Here is a 19,092-nt window from a genome sequence, read left to right as displayed (position 1 = left end):
AACACTGCCAGGGATGGAGCATTCACAGCCTCCCTGGGCAACCCATTCCAGTGCCTCACCACCCTCACAGTAAAGAACTTCCTCCTTATATCCAATCTAAACTTCTCCTGTTTAAGCTTGAACCCATCATCCCTTGTCCTGTCACTGCAGTCCCTTATGAAGAGTCCATTCCCAACATCCTTATAGGCCCCTTTCAGACACTGGAAGCTGCTGTGTGGTCTCCACGCAGCCTTGTCTAAGATTTTTAGTTTATTTTTTGTTTTTCAGCTTTACTATTTGTTGCCAATTTTTGGTGGTTTTCAGTAAATAACATGAGACTTAAGCACAGATTTTTGTCACTATGTATTGCTAGGAAGCAGAAGAATGTTACGTTACACAAGAGTAGCAACTGAATCAAGTTAGCTTTAATTTTTCCTCTTTCTTTCTGAGAGGTAGTAATAAATAGGGCACTAATATAGCTGAAGAGTACACATCAGGGGAACACAACAAGAATTTACCACCTGGAGGGAAAAACAAGGTGAAATGAAGACTTTAGATAAATTCACCTTGGTATTCTTTCTCTGTGCCTGTAACTAAACTGTATTCTCTAATCCTGAAACATTTTTCTGTTGTAACATACAAGGAAACAAGATTCTGTGATGTTAAAATGGGATGAATCTGTAATGTATCCAAGACTCTGCTCATGTTATTAATTATCCTTAATTGAGTTGGTCCTGATGTTGTCTACAACACACAGAAACCTTCCTTAAGTACTAAAGCACTTCCTTATGGATATAAAAAATGTTTCTTGACTGTATTTACATTGAAACTCTGCAAAGACCTTTATAAATGGCTTATAATTAAGAGCTGAGCAAAACTTCCACAGTCAAACCAAATTATATTGGCTAATCTTTACCTGGAGGTTTCCCAGGTTAGGGATTCTGGTTCCAGCATCCCTTGGTCATCCTACTCAGAGTGACATATATGAATGTGAGATTCATGCTGTATCCATCTCACATGTTTGGCAAGCAACTTTTTTACCTCCTCCCTCAGAGGATTAATAAAACATAATTCTAGTGATGTTTCAGATGGCTTGTATCACTTGAAACATTCAAGGTGCCTCAGAGTACGTTATACTGATAAGAAACGTCTGTTACTGCTGGAGCTTCAAACACTTCATGCAGCCAAAGCTGTATGAAACCATTCAAACTAACTGCTCAAGAAGCGTCCAAAAGAAGTAACTAAAACTTGTGGGTTTGCATTCATTTATTTGCCTCTGATCTTACTGATATTTCAGAGACAGTCAAGGCAGATTCCCAGTTTTGCTTCCAGCAATGTGGAAGATGGGTGCAGAGATTCTTGTTCATCATGTGCTGTCAAGGGCCTTGGGAGAAGCAGCAGCTATTGTTAAGATTGTGATGAAACCAAGTGTCTCGCACAGGGTGATACTGGCTGATCTTCTGCTAGTGGAATGACTGGGACTTGCATCCTTTGCACCTCACAGGTGTCTGTCATCCCACTTCTCCATCCCATTGTGTGTGTAACAGAGGCACTGACTTCTTCCCTGAAGTGAACTGAGGAGTTTTATTTCATCTCTGTATGTTAACTGTTACCATTTGTCATTGTTTGCTTGTGTCTTTTACAAGAGTAAGAAAGGAGTAGGTTTGACATTGCCATTCAGCATGCTCTTGAGATGGGTCACTTGAATTTAGCAAGCAGATTGCTTACATTGAAACGTTGTTTGGAAATGTCTAATGGGGTTCTCATGCCACCTTCCTAAGAAGCGGTACGTAAGCTGAGCGCAGGTCAAAGTCAGTGGAGAAAACAGTTCCAGAGGTGAATTGGCTTCAAGTTTCCTGAGTTTCAGTTTCAACTTAATCCTTAAACAATAGCTTTATTGATGTAAACTTTCAATTTTAAAAGCTAGAATGCCAGGCTGGGGTTTGGTTCACCCATGCTTTGCTGAAGTAATCTTACCTTGTAGTGCACCTGCCTGGAGGGGCTCATAGGTGAAGGACAGACATCTATTAGAAACCTGTTTTCACCATCTTCTGTTACATAGGAGCAGGTACTATTTATACGTTGTGCAAGTGAGCAGAATTACAGCAATACTGCTAGTATGGAGTCATTTATGGAGGATACAGTAACTGCAGGATATTATTCTGAACAAAGACAAGTGTTACTGAGGAGTCTTTGAGAATCTAAAGTCTGAAATCATCTCTAATTGCTTCCAAGATTTGCTTGGTGATATTTTAAGGCTTTCAGCCAGCCTGTTTTGAGTGACTGTAAATGTACTGCAAAACAGCGTTCACACTAGACCATGGCAGCAGAAGGTATGTTTGCCCTACATACTATAATGGGTAGAAATCCCCAAGATCCCTGGGCAAGCACTAGCTGAGCTGGCAGCATCCTAGCTGTAGTAACGTGCCGCTCTCTGTGGCTGTGAACTAAATTAACCTGCACATGAGGCTGCCTCTAGCACCCCAGAAAGCCTGGCAGGACACTGCCAGCTCAGAGCTGACTCCCACATCTCCATGTTACACTGCACAGCATGAATGTGCCCACTGAGCTGCTCTTTCTCTGTTAAGCAGCTTGTGTATCAGGTGTAGCTGATCTTTCACCGGTGTTAGTGCTGAGGGACCACCTAGTGTTAGGTGGAAACATCACTTAATTCATGCAGGAGATTTCTGCGTGTAAATAGAACGGTGGATTCAGGCGTCACATTCTTCAGGAATCCTCTGTACTCACGATGCAGGAAAAAGGGTGTCTCAATAAAGGAAGGGAATGATCTTTGTATCTATAATCTTTTGTTTTCTGCTTTAACATGGACTGAAATCTTAAAAGATATAGCATGTTTCTTAATTACATTTTTATAAGCAACACTGAATGAACTGGTCTTAAGGCATGTCATCTCTAAAGCAGCTCTGTAGGGCATGTCTTCATTTCAGCCACAGCTGTGATTTGCTCTGCAATGCAGTACTGCTGATTAGACTTTGTGTTCCTTGAGTTCAGCTTGTGGCCCGTGCCAGAGGCTGTAGTCGTAGGCGTTCAGGTAGCATGGCTGGAGCTCTTGTGCCTTTTTGTTAGCTTTGGATCTTGTGGCAGTTTTTATCCTGGTATTATCAACCTGGTTTATATCCTGGTTTCATACTTCTGCTCCAACAAAGCCACACACTCTAAGAAAAGCAGGTTTGGATTGTGCCTATCAGGACCCGGTCTGGAAGCCAAAGGAAGTCTGATTTCTGGAACTGTAACAGAGTACTGTCCCTTATAGAAGCTTGAAAAGAGTGGCCTTTGTTTCCTGGAGCTGATAGTTCTGCCACCGTGATGGCTGTTCCATGAGCTACTTGTTCCTCCTTATCTTGTGTGTGAATTTGGATTTCTGACAGAAAGTGCAGTTTCTCTGCTAATCGCATCCAGCACCTGCAAGATCTTACATTCCACATGATTTTCAAGTGTTGCCACCCTGAACTTTAAAATCAGGTGGTTCTTTAACCATAGCTTCAGAAACAAAGAGTAAATTTTGGCTTTGTTCTGTTTAATAGTTCTGCATCTTCCTTATGCTCACAAAGGATCAGTACCACAGTTTATTGCCACCAAAAAATTTGGTGTTCCTGCTTCTCCCAGCCACACACTGTAGGTCTTTCCTTTGTGCTGGTTCTACTCATGGCTTAAGTCCTATGTGACCAGGATATAATGCACAAAGCTAGCTAGCAAAAGATAACAAGTGAATAGTTTTCCACCACTGTGCAGAGATGAAATGGCTAAACTGGGATCACTCAGGCTATCAGGAATGGGATCATTGAAAAGCAAGGTGTTAGGACCATTCTCTTCAGTGAGAGAGTTGGATCAGCTCCTTGTATCGTCCCTGATCGCTCCAAAAGGGCTCATTTTTTTTGTTGGCACACTGAACAAGCAGCTGTGTGTTCTGTTTTCCGGGCTTTTCTGCAGTCAGGTTACTCTGGTTACCTCTGATAAGTGGTTGCCTTCAGCACACACTGGTAACAATTAACCTGGGGACAGTGGTGTCCACTGCTCTGCTTGTTTACAAAGCTAATAGGTGTCAGTGCCCTTAATGTGGTTAATCAGGGATACTTTTTATGCATGTTAGTTTGCATCCTGCAGTGAACAATATTATTGATTAACCCTTAACTAGCCCATGCTATTGAGGTTGTGGAGAGAACGATAGAATGCAACTTTGGAAGGGAAAGCTGTAAGTATGAAATCTGTTCTTTCAGCTTCTGTGCCAGCCACTTCTGTTTCAGGAGAAGCAGGAGCCTCGCTGTTCCCTGTGTTGCTTTTGTCTCCCATCCAAAAAACCCTTGCCAACAAGCTGGTATCTCAGTAAGCACAGCCTGGGTGCCTGCCTTCAGGAGGCTTCTGCCAGCTGCTCAGCATGAAAAGCTTGCAGAGCGCTCTGGAGGTTACTTGGGATGGCATGGGGCTTTCCAGAGAAACACCAGCTGGGCCTATTCCCTTTTCCCTTTATGTGCCATTTCACTCAGCTGCCCAAAGGAGCTGTGCATGTATGGAGGAAAGAAGGGATTTAACTCAGCAGTGCTGTAATTATGCAAAGCATCCTCTGACATGGGAACTGTACAGAAACAAACTTGCAGGAGGGTGTGCTGACAAAAGGGAAGAGTTGTTGATCTAAAACCCTATATTAATATTTAAGGAAACAAGCAACCATAAAAACCACCCAAGGTGTCACGTTCCTGATCCAAGCTTTCAACTTGTATGTGTAGTTATTTCACAGAAGATTGATTTTAGGGTCTGTTCTGCACTTGAAGGTGTAGTTGTATGGTATCAGAGTCCTTCAAAACCAACACAATCACCTTCCCTGGTGATGCTGAAAAACCCTTTTCTTTCTTTTTAAGAGGGGAATATTGTCACTTGTTCATAGTATCTTAAGGAGAAAAGACACAAGAAGTGCTCAGTGGTGGGCCAGTACCTTTATTGTATGGATCTTTCAGCCCACAGGTGTTTTAATGTGGAAAAGCTGCCATTTTCTTCCCTTGAAACACCCTTCCCGTAGATATTCCCAAGCCCTTAGTTGTTTCCTGTGGAGTGGTCAGTTGGCTCTTCAGCTCCTCTGGCAGTGCAGTTTATGGTCGGATCACAAAGAACAAGAGTTAGGGTCTTGGATGAGGATGAAGAGCGTTTTCAACAGTTATCCTCAGGATGTGAAGACTGTTCTGGGAACACAGAGGGTACAGGAAGATGGGAAGTGGGACTTTGATACACTCCTTGACAGGCCAGTTGTGACTGTGCCAAAGCAATGTTTCTGTCATGTCACATTGTCCATTAATTCTTTTGGCAAGTTGTATTTCCTATGGGAGTCAGCCACACTGAGTGGCGTCCAGGGATAGTGTTTCTTCTCAAGCTTTTTCCATGGTATGCAGCTCAGTTTCCAATGTGCAAGTCCCACATGCTGACAAGAATCAGATGCACCTGTCCCTTGACCATGACCCATCCACAGATGCAGATTTATGGGGCCTAAAGAGAAAGGGCTGAAGGGTGTGTACCAGTCAAGCTGGGTCATTCCATTGCCAGAGGTATTTTTAGTATAAACTGAGCACTTGTAGCTGTGTTTAGAGTGATTTTAATTGTCAGAATTTTAGTTATACAATAATAAGCAGCTGCTAAAGACTGAGGGCAACTAGGGACCCCAAAGCATTGAATGCACTGATTCACATGTGGTAACACTTATTCTAATGTGCCCATTGGGATTTCATGCCTAAACTCTACCTTTCAGCAAAAGCATCTTGCTCTTTATCAATCTTAACAGAGCTGCTTCAGTTATTCTTCTGCTTTTCTTGTTCAGTGGACTGTGAGAGGTGCTCTGTCATCTTTTCCTCAGCAACATCAGCTCCAGGTTTTTCCATGTAAAGCCATACTATACAGTACTGTATGTACCTATTGTGTATATATTCTTCACATTTCCCTGGGCTCACCTCTCAAATCTCAGAGCATTTATAAGGACACCAGAAATGCATTTTCTGTATGTATGCATACAGTGTGGTCTGCAGAAGTACAGCATGCACATGATTGTGCTTACCAAGAAGGGAGCAAAGGGGTTTGCTAGCCAAGGGCAAAGAACTCTCTTCTGTAAGCTTTCAGTTAAAAACCAGTCTAGACATTTTTATCACATTAAACAGTCTGGAGCATTTAATAGGTATGTGACAGGAAGGAAAGCAGTCTGAACGAGCTGACCAGTTTTCCTATGGGAAAAGCCTGCTGGGCCCAAGTTTTTATTCTTTGCCATGGTAATTATTATGCTGGAAATGCTTAATGGTGATGCATGAAGCAAAGCTGGTTTTGGACATGTAAAAATGTTACCCTCACTTTCTGCATGGTCTGCTGTGCCTTGTGTGTGACACTGCTCTTGGGTTTGATGGGTGCTCTACTTGATGTATGAGTGCCACTTGTTACTGAGTTGTAGAGACCAGAGAGGATAGTGACAGCATTAGTTAAGCACTGCAGAACACTTCAGTGCATGCAGCCAGTGCAAATGGCAAAACATTTTCTTTCTGTCTCTGCTTTTATCAGTTTTTATGGTGTAACAAGTTGCATCTGTTGATTTCCATTGCATCCGATGGCTTCCAAACAGACTCCTCTGCCTTTGATCTCCACACTCTCATCTAGAATCAGTTCTTTCACCTTCCCAGGCATTTTGCCCATGCATCCCTTGGTTTGTCTGCAGCACAAGGGAATGCTGAACTCCTCATCTCTGGGAGCCCTGCCATCCCCACTCCCAAGCTGTCACAATAAATAACCCTGCTCTGCTGTTGCCTGGAATGTTGGCACTGTTCTTGCCACTTCTTTTTTTCTTTACCCCACACACATAGACAACAATGTTTTGTTTTGTTGGTCTGTCTTAGTGTATATTCCACCCTGTTCCTCCCTTTCCAGCCCTATTGCAGAAACCCAGCTTCATACTTGGAATAATCTCTAAAAATAGGCTTGCTTGTGCTATCCCAAACCATTTCCATTTCGGCTATTGCAGACTTATCTACTGTTCCTTTCCAGCATTGTGAAAATGCTGCCACCTTCCCTTTTCCTTTTTGGCTGTTTTGGCCTGCTCAGGCACTTACCATTCTGTTGAAGACCACATCAGTCTCAGACATCCCATCCTTGATTTCTGCATTTTTCCTGTTCTTAGTCTCTCCCTCCTCTTTTCAGTTCCCACACATCTGTTTCATTTCTTTCTCCCCTAATGGTTGTCCAGAATCAAGAATGTCTTCATATTCCAGCATGATGTGCATGCTCTCAGCTTTCCAGGGAGAGAAGAGAAAGTGCTGCTTATCTGCCTGCCTGCATGAGCATGTTCCATTATGTACCTGTCATAGCATGAGAGCAAAGGTATCCTCCAGCCATAGTGTGTGTGTCCCTTTCTGCCTAAGTAGAAGTGGAGGTCCCAGCAGCAGGTGACAATAAAGAACAGTGATGACGAGCTTCGGAGAGGTAACAGCTCCCGTTCTTGTTTCCTGCTGTTTGACACTGAATTGCATCTTTCTGTTAGGAATTTAGAGAAAGTCAGTCCCTGACTGATGTCTTCAGTTGGGCCAGAAAAATTTGGATAAATGGAACCTCTCAGCATGCTGTAAAGCCTGCTGTTTATTATGAGATGTCAAATGAGGGTTCAAAATGGGCTTTGTACGCTAGCATGCCATACTGGCAGACTGACTCTCCTCTTTGTCTCCATACTGGACAAATAGGTTACATACCAACACTTTTATTTTTATCCCTTTTGGAATACTATGTCAAATCATCCATTTTGAGAAATACAGAAATTGAGATGCCTTTCCTTCAGAAATTTTCATATAGAATATGAATAGTTGAAGAAGCCCAGATGCATCCAGCAGGGTGATTTAGAGAGGCTGCTGGCTTGGGATTCTCCCACCTCTCTCTTTAATAGCTGATGTGCATGAGTTTGCCCCATTTTTTAAACAAACAATGCATTAATATTCAGAAAGACATTTTAGGCACATTGTTCTCAAGTAATGTAAGCAACTGAATGCCTCAATACTGAGTATATTAGCTCTCTGAGCTGTTCTATCAGATAAACTTCTCTCAGATGTCTCATGAAGTCTCATTTTACTCCTAAGAGACAGCTGTCAATTTGATAATGGCTGTTGTGACAGGAAGCAGAACAATGTCAAGAGACTTGTTTTAATATTTGATTAGTAGAAATGTACCTACATGCAGGCTGCACAGTTTCTCTGAGAGAGGGATTAGTGAGAGAGATTGTGATGCCATGTCTTGTGCATCCCCATCGCCAGTTCGTGGTTAACTAAGAGCGTACCAGCTAAAGGATTAGTGGCATCTATTTTTCATCCTTGGTTGCTTTACCTGCACAGTCTTTCTTATTCTTTCTCTATGGCTTTTAGAGCTTCTGGGGAGTGACACAACAACCATTTAAGAACAAATCTGGCTGAAGAAGTGCTTACTCTGCCACCTACCTACAATAACGAAGTAACAATAACACTAAGTTAATGTTCAGGACCAGTTCCTTTTCCTCTTGAATCTCTAGGAAATTCAAGTTGTTAATAGCTGATAACCTCATGTATCTCCAACATGACTGTCTGTATTTGGACAGCTGTCCCACTGGAAAGAGGGCCTCTAAGATTTCTGAATTATAGGCAGCATTTTCTGTTCACCCTTGCCAAGTTGTGCTACGCTGTGTTCAGAACTGTGGCAGTCTCATCTTCAGCAAAGTGCCCAGTTGTTTGTTAACAAGTTATTGCTGGATGTTATTGGTGGTTAGAGGTGTATAACATAATAGCTTTTAGCTCTGGGATATCTTGCTGCCAGCGGTTTCAGGCTTTCTATATACATAAATAATTAGCATCACTAAGTGTGTAGTTCAGACAAGACTTGCTAGCCTTATTGTTTAGAAGGGGAAAAGGGAAAATGGGAAATGTCAAATGTGTCCATCCAGGACTCTGGAGCAGTCTGGCTAAATATCAGCTGTAGCCCAGGTCCTTCATTCCAAGCTAGCCCAAAGGGATTGTGATTTTCCTGAGCAATTGCTGATGAATGTTTCTGCATACAAGAGGTAGAGTATTTGGAAGCGAGCAAAATATACCGGCTGAGCCTGTACAATGGTGCTTAGGCCAGAGAGTTTATGATTATTTTTTCCCCATCCTGAGTCATAGATCTGCTTTCCGCACGTTAATGTTGAAGTGCACACTGTGGACACCATGTGTGTTTCTTTCCTGATATTGGCTGGGAGGAATCAGGGAAAGAGCCTTCATTAGAGACAATTAGTATGTCCTGTTTCTTTCTGAACCTGAAATCTTGGCAGGAAAACAAGATGAATCCAACCAACCTAAAGCTCAGAGGGCGCTGTGGTCTGTACCACCATTAGCCGGAGCAGGTTACTGCTGCTCTGTTGCTGCTCTTACTCCAGCTTAAGTTGTGTCACAGAACTAAGGAAGCAATAAGCTGGCCCTAAAGATCTCTGCTACCAGGATTAGATTTACCGCAGCACCGGGGCTGGGTGGTCAGAAGGGTGACAGATAATTTCCATTCCAACCAGTTGCTAATCTGTGCTGGCATTCCCTTACCTCCCAGCTGAGACTTGATTGAGGGAGTGAGCCAAGATGTGAGTGAGCAGGGTAATGGGCGAAGTGAAGGCTGATGAAAACAAGAAAAAGGATATCAGGTGCAAGGAAGGAAGGACTGTACTGATCAAGGGCAGATACCAGGTCTATGTTTCTTGCTTTTAATTCCATGTTATCTTCTCTTGTTTAAAGAAGGGGATGCAAAACTCACTATCTCTAGGATGTAAGGTGGGTTTTGAGAAGGAATTTCAGCCATGTTATGGCTTCTAACATAGATAGAAATATTTTCTGGGCAGTGCCAATGACAATCTCACCTAAAAAGCATAGAACCCCCTGTGTTTTCATGGTTTGTAGGCTTGGTAACCTGTTACCAAGAAATTTGTAATGAATTTAAACTTTCAACAGATAACTACTTTTAACGCACTTAATACTTTTTTCAAGGCCAGGTTGGACAGAGTCTTGAGTAACATGGTCTAGAGTGAGGCATCCCTGCCCGTGGCAGGGGTTTGGAACTAGATGATCTTAAGGTCCTTTCCAGCCCTAACTGTTCTATGATTCTATAACACACACCCAACGGTCAAATAAAGAATGCAGTTTTTTGATATTAATGCATTTCAGACCAGTGAAACGATTGCTGAAGATGATCCCCTTAGCTTTGTCTGAAATCTGAGGCCAGCAATGTAGCTCACTGCTGTTTTCTCAGAGACCATCTCTAAAACTGGTCAGAATTGAAGGCTGCAGATTATAAATGTCACCATCCTAAGTTTAGCTTTGAAAGTAACGTCTGTGTTCCTCACAGCTGATTAGTTTTGAAAATATCTGTGTATTTTGAAGGCAGTCACATCAAGTCATGTCAAAACTTTATTAAGGTTTGGTTAGAGCTGAAGTACCTGACCATAGAAGGGATCGTTTCAAACACACGGAGATTTAGAAGTTATTACAAAAATACAGTCTTGACCTTTCATTGCACTTTATTAATACAAGGTCTGAGCCTGTGTCAGTGTTTGGAAACAGACAACTGTGTCCTCGGGACCTGGCCATGGAGCTGCTGATATTTGTAGTTTGTTGTCTTTCTGTTTGAGGTTCTGGCTTGTGTTATCTCCAAAACTTCTCCTTGCACTTAAAAATGAAACTCTGCCGATATTCATCTGGTTTGGGGGTTTGTGGTGCCTTTCCTCTGATATTTGCAGTTAATAATCTGGATTTAGAATTTTGCAGTTGTTTTATACCCTAGGATCCCTGAACTCTCGCAGTCCTCACAGGAATGATGCTCACTTAAGGTTATTTGATGTTTATCTGCACTCCCACATGAATTCTTTGGGTTTTAATTTGAAACATTTATTCATGTCTTCCTATCCCATTTAAGTTATGGGAATCACTTCTGCTTGAGATCTTTTAAAGCACTAAGCCCCAGAAGAAGGCTAAAAAGAAGCAACTGAAGTTCTAAATGTCAAAATCACTCATGATTTTAATTGGAATAATTGATACAAATACTTCATGCAGGTGTACTACAAGGGAGAAGCACTACTCACTGGCTGAAATGACGTGTAATCTGCCAGCTACAGACGAAACAACAACGGTAGAGATGGAATATGGTATTAATTGCTCAAAGAGCATATTGAAGACTCTGGGGTCTTTTCTAAATCTGACAAGTCCCTTTCCTTAAGGGCTCATTGCTGTAATTATACAAGGTGTCAGGTTTTACGAGGCTGTAGAGAAAGAATTAGGGCTGAAGTAATACAGAAATACTTGAGATGTTTTGCAAGTGATTTCTTTTTCCTAATTATTATTCCACGAAGTAGCTTCTGTTTTAACATTGTCTTCAATTGAAAGCTACAGAGTGAAGTAATTAAACTTAATAAAAGTCCCTGCTGGTTAAATCAAGATGCATTGTATACATACATCACATGCTATAGCAATTCAGAAAAGATCTTGACAGCTATTAACCAAACTATTGATTTCATCAAAGTCCAATCTGTTCTCTATTACTACCTGGGGAGGAGATAGCTTCCAGGAAATGGGATGCTTGCTAGTATCATAAAAGTAAATCTTGAACACTTCTAACACTTCTGCTTAACTAAAGAGAAAACTGTAGCATCTTCCATGGTTTTGGACAACTTAATTTTATATATGGTGAGGTTTTTTTATTGGAATGAGACAAAACAGGGCAAGTTCTAGGGAAAGGTTCTTCATTACTTGCTCGCGTTTTGGACATGAAGTGCATTTCCTCAGTAGGATTAGCTTTTGAGGAGGTGACAAAATTGAATGGGTTTGTTGTTCCTGGTGTTTATTTGGTTTGTGTTTGGGGGGAATTTGGTAGTTACTTCATTACATATATGCATGTCTTATGTTGGATGTTTCTGCTGACTCTGTGTTGGTATTCAGCTGTCTTTGAACATTATAAGCATAATCAATGCTTTTTAATATTTTCTATACAACATTTCTTATAAATGGCATAATTTTAATAAGTAGTCTATTACTTTCATCAAATGTATTGAACATGTGATGTCTATCACATTTATTTGTGAGAGTGAACAGGCTTTGAGTTTATAGTGACTTCTATGGAAGTCTGCTCTCTTAGAGAACTTGGGCATTTTCTTCTGTCTGAAATATTCCTGATACTACTGTGAACACTTGTTTGCTATTTATGAGGTTTGTGTATATCTGCAGCATTGGGTTGTTGGCCTGCACTGTATAAGCACGCCAAATTTTAGGCAGACTCTCACTATCTTGATTACTTTAGAATCTTGTGAGGAATTAGACCTCAGTGAATCTGTGAAAAGCTTTCCATCATGTTTGATTTAAATATATTTTAATTATCAGAACATAGTCTTGTTATACTGTTGTAGACATACCTGAGTAAGTTTATCTGCATAACCAGTATGTCTCTTTACATTCTATTCACTGCTCAGAAAGGGGAATGCCCCCTCAAAAAAGGATGGGTGAGAAACACTTATAGCAGATAGTGGGAGTTTTAGAATGAATGGGAAGGCTAGAAAAACTATGGATACTAACAAACTAGGGAGCCATTAGGACAAGAGAAACATCTCGGGAAGCTGGGAGGCCGTGTATGGGTCCTATAGTCATCTTGGAATTCTACTTGTTGGAGGTGGTGGGTGTTACAGGTGATGACTGAACCCTCATTTTTAGCACTGTGCTATAAGCTGCTGTTTTCAGCAGTAGATACACTCATTTCTTGGCTTGAAACGGAGCTCTGCACTTGTGTGAAATGCTGAAGAAAAGGTTAGTTAAGAACAGGCTATTTCTTGTTTTGGTCTAACCTCTTCTCTGCCCCTGCATGCCAGTGATTCCAGCAATTTAAACGAAATGGAAAATGAGACAAAATGGAAATTGAGGCCATTACTAGACAACACACGTTCAGGCGCCGGAGCTCTGTTGTATGTCTTTTGTTGCTTCTGGACCTTGTTTTGGGGAGAACTGTTTGAAGTTGCTTGCATTAGCTGTTGGAATAACACGCTTAAAAATAACCTGCTGAAAAAGCACTGTCTTTAAAAGAGAAAAAAAAACCCAAACAAACAAACCAACCAACAGAATCGGACTGTGGAAGAGCCTGAAGAGCTGTGAAATCTTGGAATTACTTTATAGTGTGGATACCGCAGGCATTCAGCAGGGTGGCTCTCACCGTTTCTTTTCACATTGGACTCACGCTGTAGTGGCTTTTATTTTCTAAATTTTCTTAAAACTTATTGCAAATATTAAGTTTTAGTTTAAAAACCAGAGGTTTGTGTTTAAAAAACGCCTCATCCTTGCATCTTGCAGTTTCTCACTCCGGTCCCCAGCTCTACAGGTAGACTTTCTGGACCAGGATGAACTCCATACAAAAAAACCCAAAGGTTTTAGAGACATTGTAGACAGAGATTTACATCTGCTGATTAGATCTGATTCATGTAACTGAAGTGGAATGGGCTGCCCAAAGAATGGTAAATGCTCCATCCCTGGTGGTGTTCAAGGACAGGTTGGACAGAGCCTTGTGCGCCATGGTCTAGTGTGAGGTGTCCCTGCCCATGACAGGAGGGTTGGACCTGGATGATCTTAAGGTCCTTTCCAGCCCAAACCATTCTGTGATTCTATAAAGTTAATTCAATGCTTTTACTTTAATTAATCTCATATGATAATAGCTAAATAGACAGATAATCCTGTTTGTGCACTTGAATGAGCATGTTCTATTTGATTTAAAATGAGGCAAACAGATCCCTAAATTCATTAATGCTACTATATGCATCACACAAAATGAACCATTTCTTTTGTTTACCGAAGGGGATTGGTGGTGAAGGATGTGTTTACTGCAAGGGGGGAAAGAGTGGAAAATACATTGGTTTGTTGGGGTTTTTAATTGCTTCCTTGTACCTGTAAGAGAAATACATATACCTGAACAGGAATGTTAAACTCAGCAGTGTTCTGTGGGTGCTGATACGTAAAACCCACACAGTAACTGGTGAAGGTTTAGGTGGTGTGATTCAAAGAGGTAGGTGGTGAAATGGCAAACACAGAGTGAGGAGCCTCCTTGATTTCACTCAGCAAAAAGTGATTCATTCCAGATGCAAAAATAATAATTACTAAAAGAGAAATTACAAGTATTGTTATAATATTTGGGGCTAAGGAAACGGCGGAAATCACAAGTTACTGTTTTAGACTGGGGGGATCAGCTCTAAGGAATACTGCTGTCCTTTCCAACAGTGTCTCAACATTGACAGGATGTTTATGGGATCCAAGGAGTATCCTATCCATCATGCTAGCCAGCCCTGTGGGTTAGTTTAGAATATCACCTCTTTCCCCAAACATTTGTCTGCTTTGTATTAACAGGATCTTTTCCTCCTCTTGTTCAGCCACACCTTGTCCTTCTTTTGGTCAAAGAATGACAAAAAGCTCAGGATTTATAGTCCTTTCACACCCCATACCCCAGATTTAGCTTAGTACAGCCAAGCTTACAAAAGAGGAAGGCTTCTGTGTTAAATAATGCTATTGTGGATATGGTTAATTTTGTGTCCTCACTCTGTGGGTGCTCCAGGTGAATCACAAGATGCTTTTTTCATACGGACTGAATCAGGCCTTCAGGCATAAATCAGTGTTGAAAGAATGGGAGATAGCTCAAAAGGCATTTTATATGAGTGATCCTTCTGCTTTTGTGAAGGGCATATATCCAGAAGCATTTTTATCCTTTAAAACCCCTAAATCAGTGAGAAGGGTTTGATTTTAATTTTCAAAGGCTGTGCAAAAGTTTTACAATTAAAATGTTGTCTTGAATTGAGTTCCTAAATCTTGTATCTCTCCCAGTTGAATCTTCACACATTTCGTTGTTATTAGATTCCTTCAAAGAGTAATTCTTGATTCTCATCATAGTGAGGGTGTATGTATGCGTGTGTTTGCAGCCAGATGAATGCAAGAATGTCATGGCTGTTCAGGTTTGAAGGGTTAGATTTTGGTTTTTACATACTGCGAACCACTTAGAAACTGCTGAAGATTAACTGGGGTCCAAAGAGTGACAGGGGAATATTTTGTGTTGCATTTTGGTGATCTTAAAAGCTAACAGGGTTCTGGAAGAATGGATTTCTGAGGGGAGCGTAAGCAATGTGAGAGACTGAAAAGAGCTTTTCTAAAGGCAGAGAGAATTTTCTTCACCTTCTGCACAGCTGCCAAAGCATATGGCTTAGAAATCTTGTTTGTTACAATTCATCTGACTCCTTGCTACATGTACTCAAGCCATCATTCCCTCACGCTTCATCTGCCTCAGTTCATCTGTAAACTGAATTGACCTGTGCGAGAGCAGAGCTAGAGAAGAGAGTGGTAAGACAGTAAATAACAATGAGCTCGAGTTCCTGGGACAGAACTTGATTGCTTGATGTTTTCTTGCAGCTACATGTAAGGTTATGCAAATAAGACAGGCTGTAATGATGGTTTGTGTGATAGAGGAATGTGCTGGGGCTCCTGTGCCCTGGTCTCCAGACCCCTGCCTTCAGAGGGGCAGCTGGAAAAGTGGAGATCTGAAAGATGGGCATCCAGCCTTCAGCAGAACCTGAAGGGCTCAATTTACTTAATTTATCAGTGATGAAGTAACAAACAGCTTCATCATACTGAGAGTACCCAGGCAAGGAGAAGATATCTGTACAGGAGGGATTTTTAGAGAGCTGTGTTTCAGTGACTGGATGATGAACTCAGAATAGTCCAAATTGGTACCAAAGTGCATGTCTGCAGCACTCAAGTAATTAGTCTTTCTGAAAGATGTCTGTTCAAGCACTGCTTCTATCCAGGATTCAGAGTGCCAGATGCCAGGCCAGACGTTATGATGTGTCTTATGCAGGAGTTCACAGCAGTTGCAGAGATTTTGGGTGTTAAAATTTGTGTCTATATGTTGTTCAGTGTAAGTAGAAAAGGGCAAAGGCCCTGTATATAGGTGAGGGACTGTGGGAGAGTGTTCTTCACAGTCTTAAAAGTGTCATCACATTTGTTACGTTTTAGCACAGAACACATCAGCTTTTCCCAGAAGGATTTCACATGCTGGCAGCATGTCTTGCTGCATGAACCAGCTGTCATTTGAAATCACTTTTCTTCTTGGGAACATTCTGATAGGAAAAGTCATTTAAACTGATAAAGAACTGGTCAGTAAATGGAGTGTTTATCACTTCAGGTTTGTAAATCCACATCAATTTTCCTTTAAGGATATTTTTCAAAGACAGGTGAGGATTTGTTGTATAACGGGGTGTGTTGGTTCTGATTTCCACTTTGCCATTAACAAAGAAGTGAAGTCAGAAAAGAGCTTCCTGAAGCAGTGGTTCTCTAAATGTAGTTTGCTTTAAGAACAAGCACAAAGATTTCAAGGTGGTGTGATTATACTGAGCTACCGTGTGAGGTCTGAGCTGTACAGAACAAGGCATCATCATGCTGCTGCGATGGGATGGCTGGCCTGTTATGCAGCTTCCTCCATGGAATGAGGGAAAAACAGCTCTCTGCTGTTCTAAACTGGAAGAGACCCTAGACTTGTAAGTGTATTTTTAACAAATACTAAAAATTCACTAATTTGGCACATTCCCTGAAAGGATCTTAAAGCATCTCAAGGTCTCTGAGTCTTAAATATTATTTAGTCTCTTTTTGTTTTAATTGGAGAGTCCACATATGTTAGTTTGAATTTTCTTCACATTTTCAACAAAAGTGAATACTTAATGGTGGCACACAGAACTTTGATACTTGTGGAGAATGAATTCATTTCTTATTCCCAAGGCTTTGGAAACCTCGGTACGTGTTTTTGCTATTCCTGTATCACTGACCAAGAAAGGGCAGGAGATAGGGATGGGCAGCTTCAAAATGAATTTTGCATTTTTCTTTCGTAAATAAGGATATTTTTCAGTAGAATACTATAAAAAACAACAGTTGTTCAAGCCAGCATTGGACAGTCTTTTAACAGTATCCTCTGAGTTCTTTTGTTCTGGTTCCTTTTCTTGTTAGGACATTTTTGATACAAATGAAAACAAGACAGAGAAGGAGGATACAGCAAAGTTATTTTTATTTCTTTTAAAACACATCTATTCCAGGTTTAAAGGTCAGTCAGAGCAGACATTTCTGTCTAAGAACATTGTGGAAGCATTATTATCTAGTTGGTAATATTTTAGTCTGCTCTTCAGGGTTTTGGCATACACAGACACTACAAAGATGGTTTGTACAGCACAGATAACACGTACTGTCATGAATTTTACGTATGGTTTTTATTCTTCTCGCTTAGCCAAGCTTTGCATGGGCTGGGTGCCTGCACTGTAATGGGGTGAGAACTGTACTGGCTCCACTTAACCCCTTATCGTGCCCCTAGGCATGGTCAGTAGTAGATGAACATTGTCATTTATAATGGGTTTGAACTGGGGAAGTTCAGGTTGGATATAAGGAAGAAGTTCTTTACTGTGAGGGTGCTGAGGTGCTGGCACAGGGTGCCCAGAGAAGCTGTGGCTGCCCCATCCCTGGCAGTATTCAAGGCCAGGTTGGATGGGGCTTGGAGCAATCTTGGTCTAGTAGAAGGTGCCCCTACCCATGGCAGGGGGTTGGAACTGGATGAGCTTTCCGGTCCTTTCCAACCCAAATCATTGTATGATGTTTCTATAAAGGGATAACCAAGATACCGTGTGCCCTAGATGGTGTTAGTAGGCAGGAACTGTGCAGATGCACTTCAGATCAAATTAACTTCGGAGTATGTAGTGGGAGCACTTTCTGGTTTAAAACAGCGTAACCTAGAAAACACCCAGATGTTGGAAAGGATACTAAATAATTGGGTAGTTTTATTGTAAGGTCCATATGTTATGACTTCTGTATTGTATTCTGAATTGTTTTGTTCACATTCCTAAACTTGCAGAAATGCACAATACTAGAAGACAGTATTTTGTTGTAGTATTAAATAAAATACTAGAAGAGCTAATTTTATTTAAAGCCCTATATCCCTAAACAGATTTTTTCCCTCTGAATTTTGACCTCTATATATATCTTATGTGTAAAATACTACCGAAAATACCAAGGACTTTATTTCATATAAATGGATTTTGCAGTACAATAAATAGAACAAAATCTCTCTACGTAGGATCTAATGTTTTCCAGTTAAAAAACAACACTGGTATATTACAGGTTGTGGCATTTTGTATCACTGAGGGCTGCATTAGTCTTAGGCTCATTTTATTCTAGAAGTGATGTAGCAGATATTTAAGCTAAAGGAATGTTACTGTGCAAGTGGCTTTTAAATAATTAAGTTCAGACACACATTTTACAGGTATTTTTCATTTTAAAGCTATGAAACAAAAATGCTCTCATGAGGAAAACTCTTGATTTGGAAATGCACTGGGACTTTTCAATACTTTTGTGTGAAAGGAAAAGCCAAAAGTCACTTTTTTTTCCTGCTTCGAGTTTGAAATATTCCTTTTAAAAGACAGTACTTGAACTCTGCTTTGTTTCATTTTATTTCAGGTTTTCCTTCTCTAATCATGGCAAAACCTTACGAATTTAACTGGCAGAAGCCAGTTCCCTCCTTTATGCAAGATGGAGCTGTATTTGATAGATACGAAGAGGTAAGACACCAGTTGTGTTTCATTTGCTATTCTCTTTTAAATATGTAGCTGCTACAGAATATTTCACGGTTTGCTTTCATTGTACGCAAAGAAGCTTCAGCAATGTGTATGGGGAGAAAATACCAACACACCATATTGCTCTGGTTTTACTTTTACAAGAAATAACTTGACAGTATATTTAATCCCTCTAATTTGAAATAAGCCCCAAGGAAGAGAAAGGGAGATTTGGATCAAAATATCTGTCACATGGGTAAAGCTCTTATCTTTGCAGATTCATAGAGCACATTACTGAACCAAATGAATCCTTTCATCTATCAAATGGGGGGGATATGTCTTTAATATATAAACTGAGGATCTGCATCATCTCACAAGGGAAAATAAGAGAACACAAAACATTTATATTCTGATTCAAATGCATCGTTAGAGAACTGTAGTGGTTTTATCTACTTTGGAAAATCAACCTGCACTCTATCTGAAAGACGATTACTTCA

The 19,092-nt window shown here is 40.8% G+C and overlaps 1 protein-coding gene across 10 annotated transcripts in view; it reads left to right on the top strand.

Annotated features, from left to right (window-relative positions):
• PLCB4 (phospholipase C beta 4) overlaps nucleotides 1-19,092 on the top strand; it is a 198,837-nt gene that overhangs the window by 91,405 nt on the left and 88,340 nt on the right. For all 10 annotated transcript variants that reach the window (XM_061461558.1, XM_061461559.1, XM_061461561.1 and 7 more), the window contains one exon: nucleotides 18,501-18,601. In XM_061461558.1, the coding sequence (XP_061317542.1) occupies nucleotides 18,518-18,601 (84 nt within the window). In that variant the 5' untranslated portion in view covers nucleotides 18,501-18,517. The remainder of the gene's footprint in view (nucleotides 1-18,500; nucleotides 18,602-19,092) is intronic.

Source organism: Pezoporus flaviventris, unplaced genomic scaffold (genome assembly GCF_033815535.1).
Source record: "Pezoporus flaviventris isolate CSIRO_AGI_PZ_B2104156 unplaced genomic scaffold, CSIRO_AGI_Pfla_v1 ptg000031l, whole genome shotgun sequence".
In the NCBI taxonomy this organism is placed as follows: domain Eukaryota; kingdom Metazoa; phylum Chordata; class Aves; order Psittaciformes; family Psittacidae; genus Pezoporus; species Pezoporus flaviventris.
Note: the sequence above shows the minus strand (reverse complement) of the source record. Positions and strands in the feature narration are given on the sequence as shown.